Genomic DNA, 19990 nt, shown 5'->3' on the forward strand with positions numbered 1-19990 from the left:
CATGAGAATTCATGCCTGCTAGTCTTGTTTTTCCCCTCAGAGCATGACTGATCTGACTCCTGGTGGATTCTAACAAAATTTCAAGATCTCTGCCAGTATTACAGTTGGTACGGAAAACTCCTACACATGCAGCTGAATTTCTGTTCCCATGCCCATATTATTACTTGCCTTTGATGAAAGGATAGAGCAAGGCATTCTAGACTATTTCATAAGCTTGAAACTTCACATGTTGAAGGAAAATTCTCTACTAATACAGCTGGAAATCTACAAGGAACTGTTTTCATTTCTTTCATAGACACCTGTGAAAATCCCATTTTAGTCCCCCTGTCTAATCTGGATGCTTCTTGCTCCACAGCATTAGCAAAGCAGGAGCATTGGTCCTTTGATACCGAAGCTAGAGCAGGAACATTTCTCTGCCTTCCAACAATCCCGCTAATGATTTGGTTACTGGTCATGACCCTGTTGTTTATTGTATAAGTGAATCATAAGAATTACTGGAATTCTTATAAATCCCAAGTAAATAAAGGGGAAAGGAAAAGCCCACCTGTAATCAGACACTATGTAACTGCATGTTAATGGACTGTTCAGTGCCCTACTGGGATACACTAGAGAAATGCTATAGCACTATACGCAATTTCAAGAGGCCATCAGACATTTGTAAATGAATAAATTCTATTTATATAATTACAGTAATGACTACAGTTCATACCTTACACACAGCAAGTAAAAAAAAAACCACACTGGAATTTATGTAAATATTACTAGCGCATACACTATGAAAAAGCAATTCATGTTAATTAAAAAACACCTTAATTTTAAAAGTTTACCAGAAACAGTTACACTAAGCGTTGCAATCTTTGAAAGCAGAAGTTGTTGCAAGGATCCAACAGTAATTCATACCCAGCTGCTAGGAGCTGGGCTGCAGACTGAACGTGTACTGAAAGCTGGGCTGAAATCCCCTCTCGGCTGATGGCAGCAAGCCGTCATGCTGCTGTTTTCTATGAGCCTGGAACTTCACCCCGGTCTTTACATTCTTCGTCGGTTACAGCGGAGCAGCCAGAAGAAGAGAGATGATTAGAGAGCAGCCAAGTAGACTCACAGTTCAAGAATCCAATCTTGAAGCAGCTGTAAGGTCTAGTAGAAGGAGAAAGGGATTTATAGCACAGTTAAAATGAGTCTCTCTAAAAATGGCAGAAGTGGCCACTTGAGCAGCAGAGCTGATGACAGGATACTGGACACCACTCCTAGAAGTAAATTTGAGGTTCAGTCCTTGGTGAAGACACCACCGTATTCACCTTTGACTAGAAAGGAAGGCAGCACATGAACGTGTAAGTGCATGTGTCATATGCAAGGCATTCCAGGAGCTGAACAATTTCTCTGCATACATCAAGACATTGCTAAGAAAAAAAATAGCAAAGGTTTCAGCACTTGGACAACTGGCCAGATGAACTTGATTTTAAGTCCAACTTTACAGATTCTTAATAAACAGAAAGGCCTCAACATTGAATACGAAACGTTTTTAGCACCAACTGCTGGCGTACAAGTGAATACTTACTCACAAGAGACAAGTACAGAAAAGACACGCTGTCTTTCACCAAGAGGCATCTTGTTTTAAGGCAATATCCAAAAATGACAATATAGCCCCCACAGAAACTGCTCAAACGATCTCTGATGCTTTATGGCACCCACACGGGTCCCACTGCTGAGGGAAGGCAGGAACTAAATTGGCGTCAGTTCTCCTCCTCCCCACATGTGCACGCTGGAAATTTCCAATGTGTGTATGTCACTAGTTGTCATAAAGCAAGCTAGTTTCATCCTGTGTCCCCTAAAACCCTCTGTAGCCATTAATATTAGCCATACTAACCACTGTCAGTAGCAAGGACAATGCTGAGGAATCACCATCTTTCCTTGCCACTAACCCAATTAAAAACTTGGTTAACACTGTAGCGAGTGTTTACACAATTAATACAAATGGCAGATTTGTGACATTTCCCAGAAGGGAAATGACTGTAGCCAATCCAGCCAGATGTGCTCCTGCAGCACACAGCACCCAGCCTAGGATTGATTTTTCTTCTTTGCTATCAAAACCAGTCAGTGTACTTGTACCTCCCCTAAACAGTATTTTAGGAAAGGAGACAGTAACTTCTGAATGTACACCGTACCTATCAAAGGAAGAGATAAGTAGCTTGTTCTCAATACCCATCAGTTTGTGGAACTCCATCATCCATTTTTATTAATGGTTATGGCACCCGGGTATGCAGCTAAGGAATTGAAGAACATGAAGGATATTACCAGAATCACTTGTGACTAAAGGCAAGGAGCAGAACTGCAACGCAACCCTACTTTTTCATGATTTAAAGGTGTGTTAAAACGTACCAATGGAGATTTTCAGGAAATCTATTACTTGGCTTACACAGTAAGCTATGCCTTGTGCACTGTTTTCTAGACAAAGTTGTATTTAAAAATGGCACACAAGGTTGAGAAACTTTACGTGATGCCGACGAGTAATCTGTGCTTTCATAAATACAGTAGTATACATCCTATATACAGATGCTGGCTGTGAGCATCCAGGAAGGCTGTTAGCCAGCCATCCACAGGAAGAAGGGAATAAAGATAGTGGGGAGCGTGGTAGAGGGTGCCAAACCTAGGCAGACTATTGACGCTAATCCCACAAGTACTGAAGCAAGAACACTCCTCTGGTCCCGAATAATCATCTTCACAGTCTCACAGAACTGGAAAAAAAAAAAAAAAAAAAAAAAAAAAAAAAGGAAAAGGTCAGGGTTAAAGCTTTAACCGGCCAGCTGGAGATGCCCACCTTCTCTGTCACAGGCCCGCGGCTGCTACCCCAGCTCCCAGGCGGGCTCTCTGGAGCGCGGCACGGGGTGAAAAGCGAGTCCGGCTCTGGCGCCCGGCCCGGGCTCTACCCCCCGGGCAGCCCGCGGCTCCGGCAGGATCGGCTGGCTTCAGAGCGCTTTACGAGCACATGCAGCGTCCCGGGAACTCGGCTCCGCTTTCCGCGCCGCTCGAGGCCAGCCGAGGCCGGGCCAGCCGCCTTCCCGGCAGCTCCGCGCCCGCGGCAGTGCCCGCCGCGGGGAGAACGGCCGGGCGGGCCCGGGCAGCAGCTCCCGGGGGCCGGCGGCGCCTGAACCAGTTTCGGGGAGCGGAGCGCCCCGCGGGGCCGGGGCCGCCGGCCCGGGCAGCACCGCCCCCCCCCCCCCCCCCCCCCACCCCACCCCGGCAGCTGCGTGCCCTCCCGGTGGAGCGGAGCGGAGCGGCGCAGCGCGGCAACCCGCGGGGCTCCCCAGCGCCGGCGGCCGGGTCGTACCTTGTCGGTCTGGAAGCTGACCGGGGCGCCGTACCGGCAGTAGGTGACGAAGTGCTCGCAGTTGTTCCAGAGCAGGCTGTAGGCCGTGGCGCCCACCAGTTTCTCCGCCCGGCGGGCCGCCTCCTCGCTGCCCAGCACCTGGTCCACGAAGAGCCGGTCCATGTGGTTGACCAGGATGCTGCCGCCGTAGGCGAAGTCCTCCACCGTGTCCACGCGGATGCTGGCCGTTTTGGTGATGACGCCCAGGATGAGCCGCTTGTTGGTCACTACCTGCTGGATCTGCCGGCGGTCGCCGGTGAAGGCGGGCAGGATGTCGGGCATCAGGTGGGCGACGCGGTTCTCGCCCAGGTAAATGCCGAAGTGGATGAAGAGGGTGCGGGGCACCTCCAGCAGGTCGCCCCGCTTGAAGCAGCTGGTGTCGTAGTAGCCGGGGGAGGCGGGCGGCGGTTCCCCGCCGGAGCCGGCGGGCAGGGGCCGGACGTGGACGAGGAGCAGCAGCTTCTCCAGCAGCAGCGAGGCCGCTTGCGGCACCGGGTTCTTCATGGTCGGCGGGGGGAGCCCTCGCTGCTGCCGAGCAGCCCTCCCTGCCCGGCCCCGCTTTTCTAGGCTACCGGGCGGGGCGGGGCGGGCACCGGGGCCAGCCCACCGGGTGAGCGGCGTGCGGGGAGCGCCCGCCCCAGCGAGCGGCCGGGCTTTATCGGGGAGCGCGGCGGGCACGCTCGGCCGGCCCCACGTCCCGGCCCTCGGGGTGGCGCCGCGCCCGCAGGTAGAAGGGCAAGAAAAAAGACGGTCAGAGCCCTTCGTCCGCCCCGGGGAGCGGAGCGCTCCCGGGGCCGCAGCCGCTTCGTTCGCCTTCCCCCGCCGAGGGGACCTAAGGGGTAGGGGGCCGCGGTAGTCGCTCGGCAGCGGCTGAGCGCGCCTTTCTGCCTCGGGAGGAGGGAGAGCTCCGAGGGAGAGGGAAGTCACCTTCGTACGTTAACTCGCCCGAGAGGTCCGCCAGCTCGGAAAGAGGGGAAAGGCGGAGAGCCGTTCCCCTGCGTTTCTATTCATTGCTAATCCATTATGTAAAGGGGTAAATCCTGGCAACAGAGCCCACAAAAGAGCAGCCCCATGAGGTCAGCAAAGCCGCCTCGTCTGATGCTAATAAATTTCAGTAGCCGAGCAACTCCCCGCCCCCTCGGGGACCACGGGATGATGGATGGGACAGGCCTTCATCTTACCTGGAAGAGGGCAGGCCCGGAGAGGGGCAGGGGAGGGGGCCGCCCGCCGCGGCTGCAGCCCTTCGCCGAGCCGCCGCCGCCCACCCCCCCGCCACTGACTTTTGTTCGTGCCGCAGCAGCTCCTGCTCCCGCGCCTTGCCCCAGCTGCGGGGGAGGCTTCGGCGGAGCGGGCGGGGGAGCGGTGCCGGAGGAGTCGTTCGCTAGACCGTCTTCCCTCAAGCCGGGCTCTAAGGCTGCCCAGTTGCCGGGTCTGTCCTCCTGCGGGTTGCGGATGCTCGGGCAAACACCGCAACACACCCGACGCCAAATACAGAGCAGGGAAGCCAGAAGAGGAGCACTACTGTCTAACAGGGTTGAACCAGCAAGTTACTTTTCCCTGCGCAGTCACTCTAAACCCAAGAGCCTCTGGCTCAAGAATGGATCTCTAGACCACCCTCAAGCCATAGAATGCCTTTGCTCACACCAGCAACAAAGAGAAAAGGTTCACCATCCATTTTTCTTTCCATCCAGGAACAGCTCTGGTACAAATAGAAAAGCAGAGAGAAGGACCCAGCAGGTGAGAGCCTCCTACAACTATGGATAGTGAGCCAAGGTTCAGGCAGGAAAGATGAGGCTCACTCAGAGGAAGTTTTCCACTCCTCAGTGAAGAAAATATTTTAGGGGAGAAAGTGATATCTGGCGTTGCCCTCCTGCTGCCTCCTGCTCACAGCAGAGAGCAGCTTCCTGGGGAACTGAGTGTTATCCTCACCTTGCTTCATCTGCAGAGAGAGAGGCCCACCATAACCTCCTCTTTGGTCACCGATTACAGGCCAGAGCCCCAGCACTTCTCACCAGAGTGATCAGGCATTTGGGATTTTCTCTGGAGAGTCTCAGCCAAAATTTTTACGCAACACAGGCTTAGCCCTCTAAAGCCTCCTACTTCAAATCACGTCACTTACAAAAGAGAAAATACCTTATAGATGTGGCTTACGATGCTGGTAGGAACCCTGCAGATTAGCCACCAGCCACTCATAATTATATAATTAAAACAGCATCTTTTCAAATCCAGATGTGTAAATATATTTGGAAGGTCTGAAGCTTTCACTACTAGTAAATACAAACAGGGGAGGAGGGGGAGCTTTTCTCATTGTTAACTAGCACATTATTTTTAAGGGACAGGGGGAAAAGAAAAGATTAAAACCCCCTCATCATGATAAAGGGTCTCACCGTTCGGTGATGGTCACAGTGGCTGGTCCAGAGCTGGAGCACTGTGCCACAGCCAGAAGGTTATCAAAGGCTCCACAGAAAGTCCTGGCACAGAAAGGTTCCCGTGTCCCTTCTGCAAGGACAAGCGCTGGTCCTGCCCCACACTGCCATCTCAAGACCTGCTCCCCCCCCCCCCCCTTCCCCAAAGCTGTCAAGGGAACAGCTGGATGCTCTTTGCTGAAACAGGTGTTAGAGATGCTTCGGTCCTACAGTTCAGCTTTCTTTCTCCCACCTCAAGGAAGGCAGAGGAATTCAGCTGAACTCCCTAGCAGAAACAGACACTTCCCAATGGGACCTTTTACTTAGAGGCGTCTTGTTTGCTTTCTTAATGCCAGTTAGCTTTAATCCCATCATCACCAGGGTCCATTTCAAGTAAATCCAGAAAGGAAACCAGGATGAAACCAAAGAAGAGGAATCACCACGAGGAGGAGACTCAAAGTCTTACTGCATGTGAGGGTTTCAAAGGAATGAAGTGAGAGGTGTGACACTTCTGCAGTGTGGTTTCCTCATGCCTGAGGCACTAATGAGCCTCACCTCTCCCTCTCCACCAAACCACTGCTTCACTTTCAGCCCGGAAACCCCAAGCCCAAGGGAACAAGCACATAAGGCATTACACAGCAGACAGGTCTGTGAAATGGCGTTGCTCTTCCCGCCAACACATGTACCCACTTGCAGCAAGTGAAACCCACCCAGGTAATGCTCGCCACTACCTTGCAACCGTCGTGAGCCTCACTGTGTGCAAAGCACTTAGCACATCGTACCAAAGTAACTTCTGAACGAAACCATTCAGATTCTTGAAAGGCAAACTGCAACCAGCAATCCCAAGTTTTCTGCTTTCAAACCTTAACAGCTGCACTCCCATTACTTTCAGAGTGCCATGATGCAAAACACAATTTAAAACGTGTACTTACAGTCTGTTTTTTCCTCTGCTCTGAAAGGGGAACCCCCCCCCATATTTTAGTGGAAAAAATGGCTTCACTGGAGATGGCTAAACTGAAAATATACTTTGTGCCTCAAACACTCTAGCACATCCTGTATTTTGTGTCACTTTTGTATAACTACTTTTGTACCTTTAATACACAAATTGCAGTGGGAAAATCAATTTGAAATACTAAATGTAAATCAGCAAACATTGACAAAGTATTCATTGGGACTGAGCTGCTATAAAATAATTTAATGATAAAACCCATTATTTATTTTCGGGAGTTAGGTGAGATGTGGTAAGAAAGCTGTGAGAGGTAAGAGAATGCAGCCCTTGTTCTGTAGCGCAGATGAGCCACAGCACAAAAACTTTCCAGGTAAGAGGGGTGAGCCAGTTTCCATTACACTGAAACTCATATATTAGATGGAACCTTATTTTACACGCTAGGAATTACTGTTTCCATCCTGCCCTCACAGCTAAAACAGTAGGGGAAAAGCAGGAAAGAAAAGCAATTGGAAGGGTAAGTTCTTGCCTCTATGAGCAACAGCCCTGGTTTAACAAGGAGGCAGAACGCATTTTTAACTGACTGAAGTCAAACCAATGCTGACTGCATACCTGCTCCCCTTCGAGCACCATTTATGTTTTACCAAACTTTTCTCCGTTACCTCTACCGCAGATGAACAAACAAATGCAGCTTTAACAAGCTTTCAGGTCAGCTGGGATTGCTGGAACAAGTACAGGTTCACGAATTCGAAACACGTTAAGGAGGTCAAGGAGAATAAAATCTTTGGATATGGATTTTCAGAGGCTGCAATTCGCAAGACTAGTATCTGAAAAGCAATGCCACTTGAAAGAAACAGTGGACAGAAAACATGTTTGTGAGGGATGGTTTCACAGCATTCAAAAGGGCAATTCCGGAGATAAAAAAATAACGCCTTTGTATTCCCATATCCAACCCATTTGAACACTGTGCCATTCTTTTCAGCAAATTACAGCTTCCATCGTAGAGCTGTAAATGACCAGCTCTCTAGAAAATAGTATCATTTACCTTTTCAGCTTTTGTATTTAACAAAGACTAGGGGCAGAACAGACAAAATCTGAAGGAAGAAGGGAACCAGCAAGACAATGCACGAAACTGCAGGCCAAGTGAAACAACCCCAAAACAAAGAACCTTTGAATTAAGTATCACTCTCTTCCAGAAGAAAAAACAACATAAATAACTAAAACAAATTTATACGTTATAAATGTTCACTTTATTCAAAAATCATTGTATACACATTTACAGAGTCACTTCAGCAGCATATTGAGTGAACTGCAAACACTTAATGTAGCCTTTTTATCCTTGTAGGTTTGCTACTGAGGTCTATAATTTTTTCTATTTCCTCTCCATACCTTTGTCTGTTTTGCTAAACTAACAGGCTTCCAAATTATTAACAAGAGTTTTCTAATGAAAAATGACTGTAAACATAATAAAACCAGCATGCTGTTTTTCCCTTTGAAGTTACTAAGTTGGATATTTTTCTGCAATGAAGTAATGACTTATTTTTTTTTTTACAACTAGACGGAATCATGCTGTATACACAGGTAGCACTTATGACTCGCTAAGAGAATAGTACGTTTAGATAAAGCGCTCACTTACAATGCCTACAATTCAAATGAACAAAACCACAGAAAAGATGGGAACAATTCATTGTATAGTCCTCATTAGCAAGCAAGAGGCTAGGAAATTAATAATAGTGGTAGCAAAGATTGAGATTTAGGAACAAGTAACAGACAGTTTCGGTGAGAATTAAAAAAATACTTATTTTCATAATTTTATCTGATATTAGTAACATCTCATTTTGTCAGCATTAAACAATTACTGGTCTCCCCAAAATAAAGGAAAAGATTAATTTCTGAGTATAAAATGCCTGAACATGCGGAGTAATACTGCTATGGCTGCTGCAGAGGAAACACTGACAGTTACTGGGCCAGAATTTCCACTTGATACTGCCCCGGGAAGTATGATACAGGTTTTTAGGTCTGTGCTTAATCAGTTGAAGGAGTTTAGCAGTACCCCAATTTGAACATGCTAGTCCTATTGTGCAGGAAGGGGGATGGGGAGGTGGTAACTGGGAGTCAGAAGAGACAGAGCACACTGCATTCAACTCGGTATTCCTTCACAGCAGGAGGCAGACCTTGCTGTGGGAAGGGCAACGCAAACGACAGTCAAATGAACTTAATCCAGACAGGATGCTGCTGCACAAAATGAGGACTTAACAGCCCTGAAACAAAACAAGGTAACCCTCCACCACTCAGCCCCCCTTCCTCCCTGCCAGGACTGCACCATCCCAAGAGACAGCAAGCAGACAGACTAGCTCACAGTGCTCTCCTTTCCTCATCCACAAATTTATTCCCATGCCAAGATCTACAATTTGCTACCAGTCAGTGCTTTCAAACAATGGATTAACTAGTAAGAGATGTTGGAAATTATAATAATAAAGTCTGTCATTAGCTGAACAATGTGCTGGAAGTTTGGTGGATCACCACCGAAGGTCAGCATTGACTACTAGTCAATCTATAACAGTAACAATTACTACTTTACTTTACTGCCCAGCTGTTCCCCAGGGCCAGACAGTGCCGACTCCACAGCGAGTCACGGCAGGTTACCCAGCCTCACTCCATGCACAGGACAAACACAGCTGACAGGAGCTCAACTATATCAGTCCATTTAATTTTCAAATAAAGACTGAGAGAAGGCAAAGAGAGATAGACTGAACAGGAGTTAATTTCCATCTTGGAACAAGGATTATCTCATCTCATAATTAAATGTTATGTTGCAATTTGACTAATTCTATTTTACAGGAAATAAATTAATTCTTCATCCAACGTATTATCTAGACAGGAAATGTTATCAGTCACAGACAAAGCTATTAGCCCGGTATTACTCAAAACATTTGCTAATCTGTGCCATATAGCTAAGCCTCTGAGAGATAACTGTCACTAATTTCTACTCTTTTGACTTAAAAAAAATCTCACTCAAGAAGCCAGTTCTTGTTTATAACAAGTTTTTATACCACTCAATGTTAAAAGCGTATGTATTAAACATCTGTTACTCTATCAGTGATTTTAAATCAGGAACATTTTTGATCTGGAAATCCAACAGCATCTGTCCAAGTGCTTTGCCCTGTAAGAAAAAAACCAAACCAGCATTTCATTTTACTATCTAAATATACCACCTTCGTAAATTAAGTTTTAAAAAATGGTTTAATAAGGTATTTTTCCTATAATCAGTGGAAGACTTCAGTATGTTTTGTAAGTTCTATGAGTATTTATCTCAACATATACATCAGTTTTGGGTGAGTTTTATCAAAGCCTTGGATTGTAGGCTATCCAAAGTTATATTTACCTTTAAAGTTTATTTGGCTTTCCCACTTTTGAGTCAATATAATTAAATAAGGAAAACCATACCGTTGAGTTTTCAAGCATCTAAACCTGAACAGATTCTTCAATTTATTCGGTACCTAATGCCAAAGTCAATTTATTTTGGGTTTAATTCTGCTATCCAATTCATACATAGCATCATCTTATTCTCTGAACAGTCTTTTGACTATGCCGAGATTATTTGTACACATAAGCATTTCTCAGCCTATGGTGCCAGAACCGTGCTTTGCTGTAGCCATAGGATTGCCATGTTAAGGGATTTCATCTTCAGGTTTAGATGTTTCAAATATTTAATACTCAAATTGTACACTTGCAAAAAAATGTTTGTTTCAGATTCACATAATGCCGTCACACAAAAGAACTCCTATCCGTCTGCTTTTCTCTTTCAGATTTGTATTAATTATCAGTATTTTAACTATAGGAGTCATAGGGTAAGCTGGAGTTGTCGTCGGACAGTTAATGGTTCCTGTACATACTAGGAGGCAATCAGAATTGTCTACTAAATCTGCATTCTCCAAAACATGACAGCCTTTTTGAAAAGCTAATTTTGCTGATGCATCTTTTAGATAGCACATCATAAAGAGCATAGATGATTTGAAGACTCCCTTAGTATCTTCGTGTACACACCTCTTTCACCAAATATTCAAAATCAACTTTCTACTTCCCCATGTTGTTTTCAAACCTTGGAACAGCTAAGTAGGTAACATATAATAACAGGAAATTAAAAGGAACTAAAGAGTCAGAACCAAAAGCTTACAGTTTCAGCCCAAAAGCTGGTTATAAAGAGACTGTGTAATACATAGTTATAAAAGATAACTACATTAAAATTATCGCTTTGATACATGCCTGTGGGTCACTTCTGAGGGATGCTATGCCACCACCACCAAGGGAATTCTTCAGAACAAAATTTAATCCATGGATTCCTGGCAACTCGTATCTGCAAAATAAAACCTACACGTTGTTTCTCAGGACATTTTGTAAGAAACACTTCTACAGAACACCAAGCAAAAAGCAGTGTGCAAAAATGTCATGATGTCAGGCTTCTGATGGCATCCCACCTCTGAGTCAAGTCTAAAAGTTAACTGAAGATTAACCCATGGCCTTCCCTCCCTTCTTGTTCCTTCCACTTACTCCGAATCACCAGTCCTTAATAGTTTTATAGTAGGACCATAAAGTAATCAGTCTCCTCTTAGTCAACTTCCGAAGTCATTAATTGCCAATGAGGTGGTTTTCTACATTTTTTTCCCCTAAGGGTTAAAGCCCATACAGAAAGCTCCATCGGCAAGAAGTTCAAGACCTAGTATGAACTCAGAGAACACAGTGGGCAGAGGGAAGTATTTCTGATATATCCTAGTTCTGATACTGAAAAATACAATTGCTTAATTCCCAGAACTCACTTTTGCTAACAAAGGCTGCCAGCTAGTTGGGAAGGCATCCTCTTTATTACCGAGAAACAACTATGAGTCACTAGATCAAAGTCTTATGACCAACTACATTTTATAACAAATGAAAAGTAGAGCTACATTTCAGCACTTTCTTGGAGCCATGTACTTTGTTCAGATAAAATTTTATTTTAGTGTGACAGACCTATTTTTCTCTACCATTGCCACTGTAAGCATTTTTCCATCCTTGCTTTTGACTGCTGCAGTTCCAATCTGGAAACTTTTGTAGAAGTTTGGCAAATGGCTCTGTGGTTTCCTAACAAAGTTGTTTCAAATTCCATAAATAGGTCTATAGTGTATTTCCATCTGCCTCTCCTTGCAGTTTTTCAGTATTTTGTCATCTCTTTCATATTCTTCTTGTTTTCCTTTGTTTTTGCTTTCCTCCAATATTTTCTTTGTCTAAGCACTCGATAGCTTTCCTTTTTTCCATAGGAAAGGATTTAATCAGAACATCAGCAAGACCTAAGAAGTAACAAAGAAAGACGATATCCAATTCTTGCTCTGTCACCAGATGTTTAACTGCTGCAATTTAAATCACGCTTCCTCCAACACCACCTATTTTTGAATCACCTATCTGATCTACATCTGTTTGGAAAAGATTCTTCAAATCTGTCCTCTGCAATAGCTGGAGTTTCTTGCAGTGCTCTTGTACTGCTGATTTTGCCACTGAGGTTAATCTTTTTCAGCTCCTTTTTAGTACTGTGAAAACTATGGCTGTTGCTGATATTCACAGCTCTGTACGCCCTTGAGTCTCGGGCATATGACCCAAACCTTTCATGGAAGGAGATGATTCTGCCGAGCGGCCTGGCAAACACCTCAGTTCTTGTTATGCTCTTGCAAGCAGTAGCCATGGAGTGTCTGCACTTGTCGCCCAGGCAAGGAGTTGTCACTGTTCCTTCTAGTCTTTCATTACCACACTCTGCTTTAGTGTTAATGTTATTAGTTGTTATTAAGAAGAAAACTGCTGTTGGCATTCTGTTGACCTTCCTTGAAAACTAGTTGCCAGGCAACATTATCACGCTTAAAGGCAAATCCACTGGGAAGGCAGGAAACTCTCTAGTGCTCTACTAGACAACAGGAATGTGAAGAATAAAGCCATTTTCAGAGTAAGTCATTACATAATTTATTAAATTTAACAGTATAATCAGCCACATAGCAGGATCAGAGGACCTCACAAAATTTTCAACTAAAACTCAATACAAATTACCAATAACCACGTACCATGAGAGCTAGAGGTCTACCAAAACACTACACTAAATTTTACCCTGAAAAACTGGCAAAGACTTCCAAGCAGCAAGCAATTTCACAATTGGCAGATCTCTCCACAAGAACTGGATTAATGGAATACATATTCCAAAACCTAATACCCTGGCTCTAAAAAGAAGTTTCATGAAAATCAATCATTTAAACAAATCAGGAGAGGAACTGAAGAGCGTACAAAAGCAGAAGCAAATGACAAAAAAGGGTGGAAGAATTTAATTTCACTTTCTGCAGTAATTCTGGCAGAGGGAGTATGTAATACAAGAGTAACAGATCTTAATTTGGAACATTACAGAATGGCACATTCACTTCAAGTACTTTGAGGAAATATTTACAGTGAGATACTCTAGCTAAAACTAGGATTACAAAATGATATGCAAAGGTCAGGATTTTCAGTATTTTAAGGCATGTTTGAAGCACCTGAGCATCCAAAATATTTCTGCACAAGAAATACACTCCCACAATAAAAAGAGAAGAACCACTATAGCCAACTAATAGTCTTAAGCAGCAGCAATACATTTAAGCAAAATGTTGGCATGCATTTAGCCAGCATAATTAAACAATTTAAGTTTAATTAACTGAGATCTAAAGGAAAAAAATATTATCTAGTTGTACAACTCAAAAGTTTTAAGAGCTGCTTTTAAAAAGCACAGAAAACAAATAAACCCTTCAAAGAATACTAAGTCTGTGACAGGAACCAGTAAACCAAAGAAAATTCACTGTTCCAGCTGAACTCCTATGCTTATGCACAAGGGGGGCCTGCTTAACTGCTTCCTTTAAAGTGCTGTTCATACATATTCAAAGTAGTCAGGTTTCCCTGTGAATTTCCTGTTAAAATGCATGGATATAATAATGGTACAGGAATTATTTAATGCATTTAAATCAAGGAAAAGATAGGATTCCTCCCATCAGAGGAAAGCAGGAACTGATTCCACAGGGTTAAAGACGTGTTTGCATATGAGATATACTGTAGAGAAGTATTTTTTCCTCCCATACCAAATACACATACAACAAAAGCAATCTAGAAGCATCAGTATCCACATTTCTTGTTCTTCAGCTCTTTAGTTAAAATATCCCGTGAGAAGGAATCAATTGTCATATTTTTATTTCTGAGCATTAGGATGCTCTCAAAACATAAAGAAGATAATTGTTATTTCAGAAGATGAAACCAGCAAATTCTCACAGGATAATTTTACTAACCTTCTGAAATGACTGACCTAATACCACTAAATGAAAAGTTTCGTATTCCATTATCTTAAGATTATCGTATCTGTTAAGAATGCACTCTAGATAGTGGGGGAAGTAATCACATAGGTTTGGGGTTTGGGGGGGCATTTGAAAGACCATCTTTTGTTACTGCATTACCTGAAAATGTGGAAGTTTGAGTTTTCAGTGTTCTCTATTGAAACAATCCCACCTTTTCTCTGTTTAGTACATCTATTTAATAGCTTTAATGAAAAAGAATGAAAGGCAACTGGCTTCTGTAGTGAGGCAGAGCCGTGGCTGGTATGTTTTTAGTAACAAAACTAATATATATATTTTTAGCCAGTCACAGTTTAAATAAGGGAAATGAAGGAAAATGAAAGAGTAAGATAGCTCTTTTTATGAGAGTTAAAACTAAAAAAAATAAACAAGTAATTTTAAAAGAAACTATACAATCTGAGGCACATGAGCATAATCCTTATAATCCTGAATAAATCCTTTTGTGGAAATATTTTTTTTCCCCAGCAGTTTTTCAATTCACTCACAGAGCTCCATTATTACATCATTAAAGGAAGCCAAACCCAGGAACAGATAATCTAATTAACCAAAATAAATTGGCTTCATCCAGACACAGCAAATTTCAACTTTTATTTATGAACAGAAACAGCATTAAGGAACAACAATGAATCAATTTCTAGAAGTATCATTAGAAAGCATGGTATTTTTTATTTCTTCCTTTCTCTGCTCTGTTTCAGAGAAAATTTAATTACATTTCTTGGTATCACAATTTATTAGATACATAGATTTGTTAGCACTTACGAAACAGCGGGTGAGATCTGTACTGAGCCGCTTATGAAGAGAAAGAACAGCCCTTACAGCTCAAAGATCAAGGGTTAAAATAACTCCAAGCTCTCTCTGAGCTTTGAGCTGCACCTTTCTGACTCAAGCTCTTTGAACAAGCAAAAAGACACTTAACAGTTTACCCATTACCCACGGAAGCACAGGACGATTTTGGCAGAATAACCGACTCTGTATCAAAACAGGTTTTAGACGACTGAATGGTTTTGTTGCAATATTAAGCTTCTGTTCGTTTCCAAAGACAGAAAAAAAGGTTTAAAATCTGTTGGCTGTTTTATTGGACATCCGTAGGAGAATGAGCCCTATTACCTCATGCTACAAGAACAGTATGTGTCCCATTTGCCAGCCCCCCTGAGCATCCGCTGAAGATACCATGAAAACAAAAATGTTACGTATGCTGTCTGCTGGCAGAGAATATTCTTTTGTAGATCAATACTTGGTAAAAGTGTCCTGTTTAGGATGTATTCTCCTTCATATTTTGAATAGGGAAACTAGTTGTGTTTTTTTTCTTTAAATTCTGGCTTGGTATACGTGGCAAAAAAGTGGGTTAGAGTGGGGTACTCAAAGGTGTACTTTAGAGAAAGTGAGTGAACTTCATAAAGATTAAAATGTTTTGCATAGACAGGGATAGGATGAGGCGTGTTTCTGACGGACAATCAGGAAAGTCTGGGCTCCAGCCTATACTGGCTGTGTGAATGTCTCTCAGGTGGTGTTCTAGGGATTTCAAACTCCCAGTTCCACAGTGGCTCTAAGGCTTGGGAAGCTTCAGTTATTAAAGCTCCTGAGTCTCCAAATGATTTGAGAACAATTTCTCAAAGGGCATTAGGAGTTATTTCTATTTTGTAGACACATTCTGTCCTGGAACAAAACAAAGAAATAGCCCCAACACTAATATGCTAATTCTGGTAATTTAAATACCTTCACTGCCTTTGTCCAGCTTCCGGAGAGGCTCAAGGTTTGCAATATTTATGTTAACACACTTTAAGGTATTTTCTGATACCATCACGTATCTACCGTACAACTGTGGACTGAGCAGCAAGGTACTCACCTTGTTACTAGTTCCTCTTCGGGTTTTTCTCGCTCTAAAAGGTGTTGGAAGTAATTTTCCAGGGCTTGAGCAGTTAAAGTTTTCTTTAGGTATGGATAGTAGAGGGGATGCCGTGCTATCACACCTGTTAGGTATAACTGGTGTTAGTTGGAATAGGAGCTGTTAAAACCAATTTGTATTTATCCTTTCAAAACTGATTTGAGATCCTCCTCTTAACTGAAACTGTACACATGGATCCTCTTTAATGAGCTCCTGAATAAAAAATAGTAGTACGACGGCTTTCCCTCTGTCAGTACAGAGGTAGTGTGGAGCATGACATGAAAGAATGCTCCCAGACTAAGTAATTATTGGACTTTTTCTGGCTGCAAACAGTCCCTGCCACTGAACGACACCTAAAGAACAACAACATCACAACAACCAACCCACAAGCAGTTCTCTTCCCCTAAATGGTTTACAAGAGACTTAGACAAGTAATCGCAATTCACTATAACAACGCATGATCAGTGACTGAAGGTCTGGTCCTTGCCCTACTCCTTGCATGAGATCCTGACGTGTGAGAAATCACAATTACATTTTTATTGCTGTAAATATGCTTTCATAAGCTTCGGGTAACTTTATGCTGAAGCTGAGGTTCCACAGCAGGATCAGGAAAGCAGATTTGTGTCACAGGGATCTTTTTATCTGTGGACTTCAAAACTAAATTAATCTTCAAGGTCAAGTTTGTTGTTGTTATTGTTGTTCCTTAACAAAGCAGTAGTGTCTTTACGTCTGAGAAAGTCTATCAGCTATGCATCATTCATGATTTGGCAATGCTACATTGCAACAAAGGTCAACCATGGAGGCAGGGAGAGACAAAAATCAACATTCTTCAACCCAAAACATCAGTTTCATAAACAAGAACAAAAAAGCTATATTCCTAAATATAAATGAACAGAATTCATCAGTTTTAGCATGGCAGCTAATAGCAAATCAAATCCCAAACGCACCTTTAATTCATACTGAGCTTTGAACACCACACGCTCTCATCTTCCAACAAGTAAGAGAGCCAATTGTTGCATGCAGGAGTAAGGAACAGAAGGAATTATTAAACAATGCAAGCAGGAGCACAATCAATATAAAGAGACTGCACACTGATATACACCAATTGGATTAACAATATAATAAAAACATTCTCTTACATGCAAGAACAATTTTGGCATTTCCTAACACTGTCAAAGTTTTAGCCATATACATGTTAGAAAATTCATGTATGGAAACACCATCCATGACCAGACAACCAGGAGATTATACTACATAACACACACATGAAGGAGCAGTAACCGATGTGTAAATGAAGCCTTAAAAAGGCATTTCTTAACTTTGGGGAGCTGGACTTTGCAATCCTAAACAAATATCGCTCCTTGTAGCATGACATGCAGGTATTTTTTCTTAGTACCTCAGATTTCAACAGCTGCTAAACAGAAAACTACAGATATTTCATTAGTAAATTCCTTATTTTATACAGATTATTTTTTGTTTCAGCACACAGACAATTAAAAAAAATCAAGTGATGAGAGATTTCAAAAAAACTGAGAGGAGCACTTGATACGTAAAATCTTACATCACTTCGGAAAGCAAGAAAAAGAAAAATACCTATGTTTGCAGAGTTGCCTTTGTCTCCACTTCTAGTGTAGGCAAGATCTTCTAAGCGATAAGTATGTGGACCGCTTGGCAGATCTATACAATGTAAAAATGAATACATTTTTATGACAGCCACAAATAATACTACATCTTGAAGATGTAACTGTCATTTTAAGTGTATACTTTCTGCATTATTTGTAGCACTCCTGAAAACATTTCCAAAGCCATCTTCCCACAGGAACACCTAGAGAACAAGAGGTGAGGCTGGGGACCAGAATTACAAAATTGATCTCTCCTGCTCTGTCTCCCAAATCCCTTTTTCTTACAGCTGAATGCTGTGCCAGGCATCCCCTCTTCTACCACCCTTGAACATGAAAATTCATCTCGCTTTTAGCAATGTGGAATATATAGAAGCCACTTGTCATCTTGACTAGCTGACAAATTTTGTCCTCTTAACACATAGATCTCTCTGCTTCCAGTGCAGGTGGAAAATACACGTAGTTGCTACTGTCCTGATAATACTGTAATGTCTGTTTATTCTGATAATTTGTTACTGTTTCCTACAGACATTAAAACTCCTTTTCAAGACAAGACATTTCTTCATATGCACTGTTATAACAGTTACTTACTCAGCTGCATAGAAGAAATCCAAGATTTCTTTTTCAAATTACTAATTTTGTAAACACCTTAGTATTATGTAAGAAAAGGTCATAAATGCATGCTCTGTAGGAAGCCAATCTGAATTTTTTTAACTTGTCAGTGTCTGAGTATGGGACTTGCAAGCCTTTAGGAACCTAAGGACTGTTGTGCTTCATTGAACAAAGTTCATATTAAGTACTATTTTTATACATTTCCAAGTTTATACACACAGTTTGTATGTGAGATTTGACGGTTAAGTTACACAGCACAGACTTCTTGTAATCGCTGATTACTACGAGTACGTAGGCTGTCACCATCTGAGTTTCTGTTCCCCGAACCAAGAGATGAAGCCCTCACTTCGCCACAGAGTTTGTTATTTGCTAATAGGAACGCAATACTGAAACTTGAACTGAAAACTTACATCCCAATTTTCAGGCAGTGAGAATCTAGTAATTTCCAGACTCCTGATCCAGCTTCCTTATGGTCATATCAGCTCTCCCGGCATCCCTGTTTTTTCAGTCCCAGCATCTCCAACAGACTCATCTATGCTCCTGACTCGCAGTAGACTTCTCACCCTCAGTTGCCCTCTCCCCTGTCCCCTTCCTATTGTTTTCTCATCCTTGGACATCAGTAGGGGGAACATTCAGAGCAGGGAAGCGACAGCCTTCCTGCTTTCTGTTACAAGGGCTAGTGCTACAGCTGCAGGTGGCAGGCACAGGAAGCACCTGCCAAGTGTCCAAATTTTTTTTTTCTTTTTTGAGAAAACATCATACAATTCAGCCCTGGGCACATGCTTGTCACAGAAAATATCAGTCTAATGTGTCAAAAACTGCCAAGTTTTAAGGAATTGAAGAGACGGTCTTGTAAACCAACTGTGTTGGACAAACTTCATGTTGCAAGACACAATGCAATTTGAAAAGGCATCAGTCTATCTTTTCTGTATTGTCATTGCTTCTGCTAAGGATATTAAACTATTGTGCTATTTTTGTGGTTTTGTTTTTAATTTTAGGGAGTAAGAGACCCAATACTAAAGATGTTATGCTCCAAATGCCAGCCAAAGGCAGACTGTATTAAGAAGTATAACTATACCAATTTAAATTCACCCTCAAGATAGAAATGAATGTTTAACTTATACTTAAAACCAGTATTAACGGTATGGTAAGTTCAAGTATGATTTAAAGTGCATGTACTATTGTGGCATGGGTAGATATGCACTCCGTGAGCTGCATCAGGTGATCAGGTAAACCCAGCCCTAGCCAAACCATCATTATCTTCAACTCACTCCTCAGACTTGAGCCAGGCTCACCTAAAGGCCTTTAGCAACACTGGGTAAGAAAGAAACTATGTCCAAATCCTACTGGCTGCAGTTATCGCCACGCTCACCAGAAAGGGAGGCTGCAAGTTTATGGCAGTGGCAGCTGGACAGATCCTAAAAGTTCATTTGGGTATGGGGTGGTAGATACTGTGGATGACCAAAATGCCTCACTATAATAGGACACAGAATTTGTATAGTGTATCTTAGTTCGTGGTACTTACTTGGTTGAAACAGATCAGGCAACACTTACAAGGGTAGCTTTGCTGGCATATCCCAGTGGCAATAACAGGGAAAACAGTAACAAACAACTGGGGGCTCACCACAGCAACCTCTTCTACTGGCACAGCTGGGTCAGAAACAGAACATCCACTCACACCTCAAACAACAACGTATCAGCATTAAACTGCTTTAACCAAGACCTAAAGTTTGACAGCGACCCAGTAGGTGCTATAAAAGATGAGTTGAAAGAG

General features: G+C 42.8%; 2 protein-coding genes across 3 annotated transcripts in view; both read right to left on the reverse strand.

The window, feature by feature from the left end:
* Window positions 1–2579: 2579 nt before the first annotated feature.
* LRAT (lecithin retinol acyltransferase) lies at window positions 2580–3868 on the reverse strand. Its single transcript, XM_086464558.1, has 2 exons — window positions 3326–3868; window positions 2580–2732 (listed from the first exon to the last, which is right to left on the reverse strand). Exons 1-2 carry the CDS (start codon window positions 3866–3868, stop codon window positions 2580–2582), a joined length of 696 nt encoding a protein of 231 aa, XP_086320684.1.
* Window positions 3869–9404: 5536 nt separating this feature from the next.
* Window positions 9405–19990, reverse strand: part of LOC104344957 (uncharacterized) — a 62932-nt gene continuing 52346 nt past the window's right edge. For both annotated transcript variants that reach the window (XM_086464058.1, XM_086464059.1), the window contains 4 exons: window positions 17579–17662; window positions 15947–16070; window positions 10982–11072; window positions 9405–9878 (listed from right to left, as the gene is read on the reverse strand). In XM_086464058.1, the coding sequence (XP_086320184.1) occupies window positions 9804–9878; window positions 10982–11072; window positions 15947–16070; window positions 17579–17662 (374 nt within the window). In that variant the 3' untranslated portion in view covers window positions 9405–9803. The remainder of the gene's footprint in view (window positions 9879–10981; window positions 11073–15946; window positions 16071–17578; window positions 17663–19990) is intronic.

Source organism: Leptosomus discolor, chromosome 4, assembly GCF_034619465.1.
Source record: "Leptosomus discolor isolate bLepDis1 chromosome 4, bLepDis1.hap2, whole genome shotgun sequence".
Lineage (NCBI taxonomy): Eukaryota > Metazoa > Chordata > Aves > Leptosomiformes > Leptosomidae > Leptosomus > Leptosomus discolor.

Bases quoted from the DNA above. Each gene is read 5' to 3' on its own strand.
- LRAT (XM_086464558.1), bottom strand. From the start codon at position 3,868: ATGAAGAACCCGGTGCCGCAAGCGGCCTCGCTGCTGCTGGAGAAGCTG. The intron at 2,733-3,325 runs GTACGACCCGGC...TTTTTTTTCCAG, and splicing joins TCAGCTTCCAGACCGACAAG to TTCTGTGAGACTGTGAAGAT.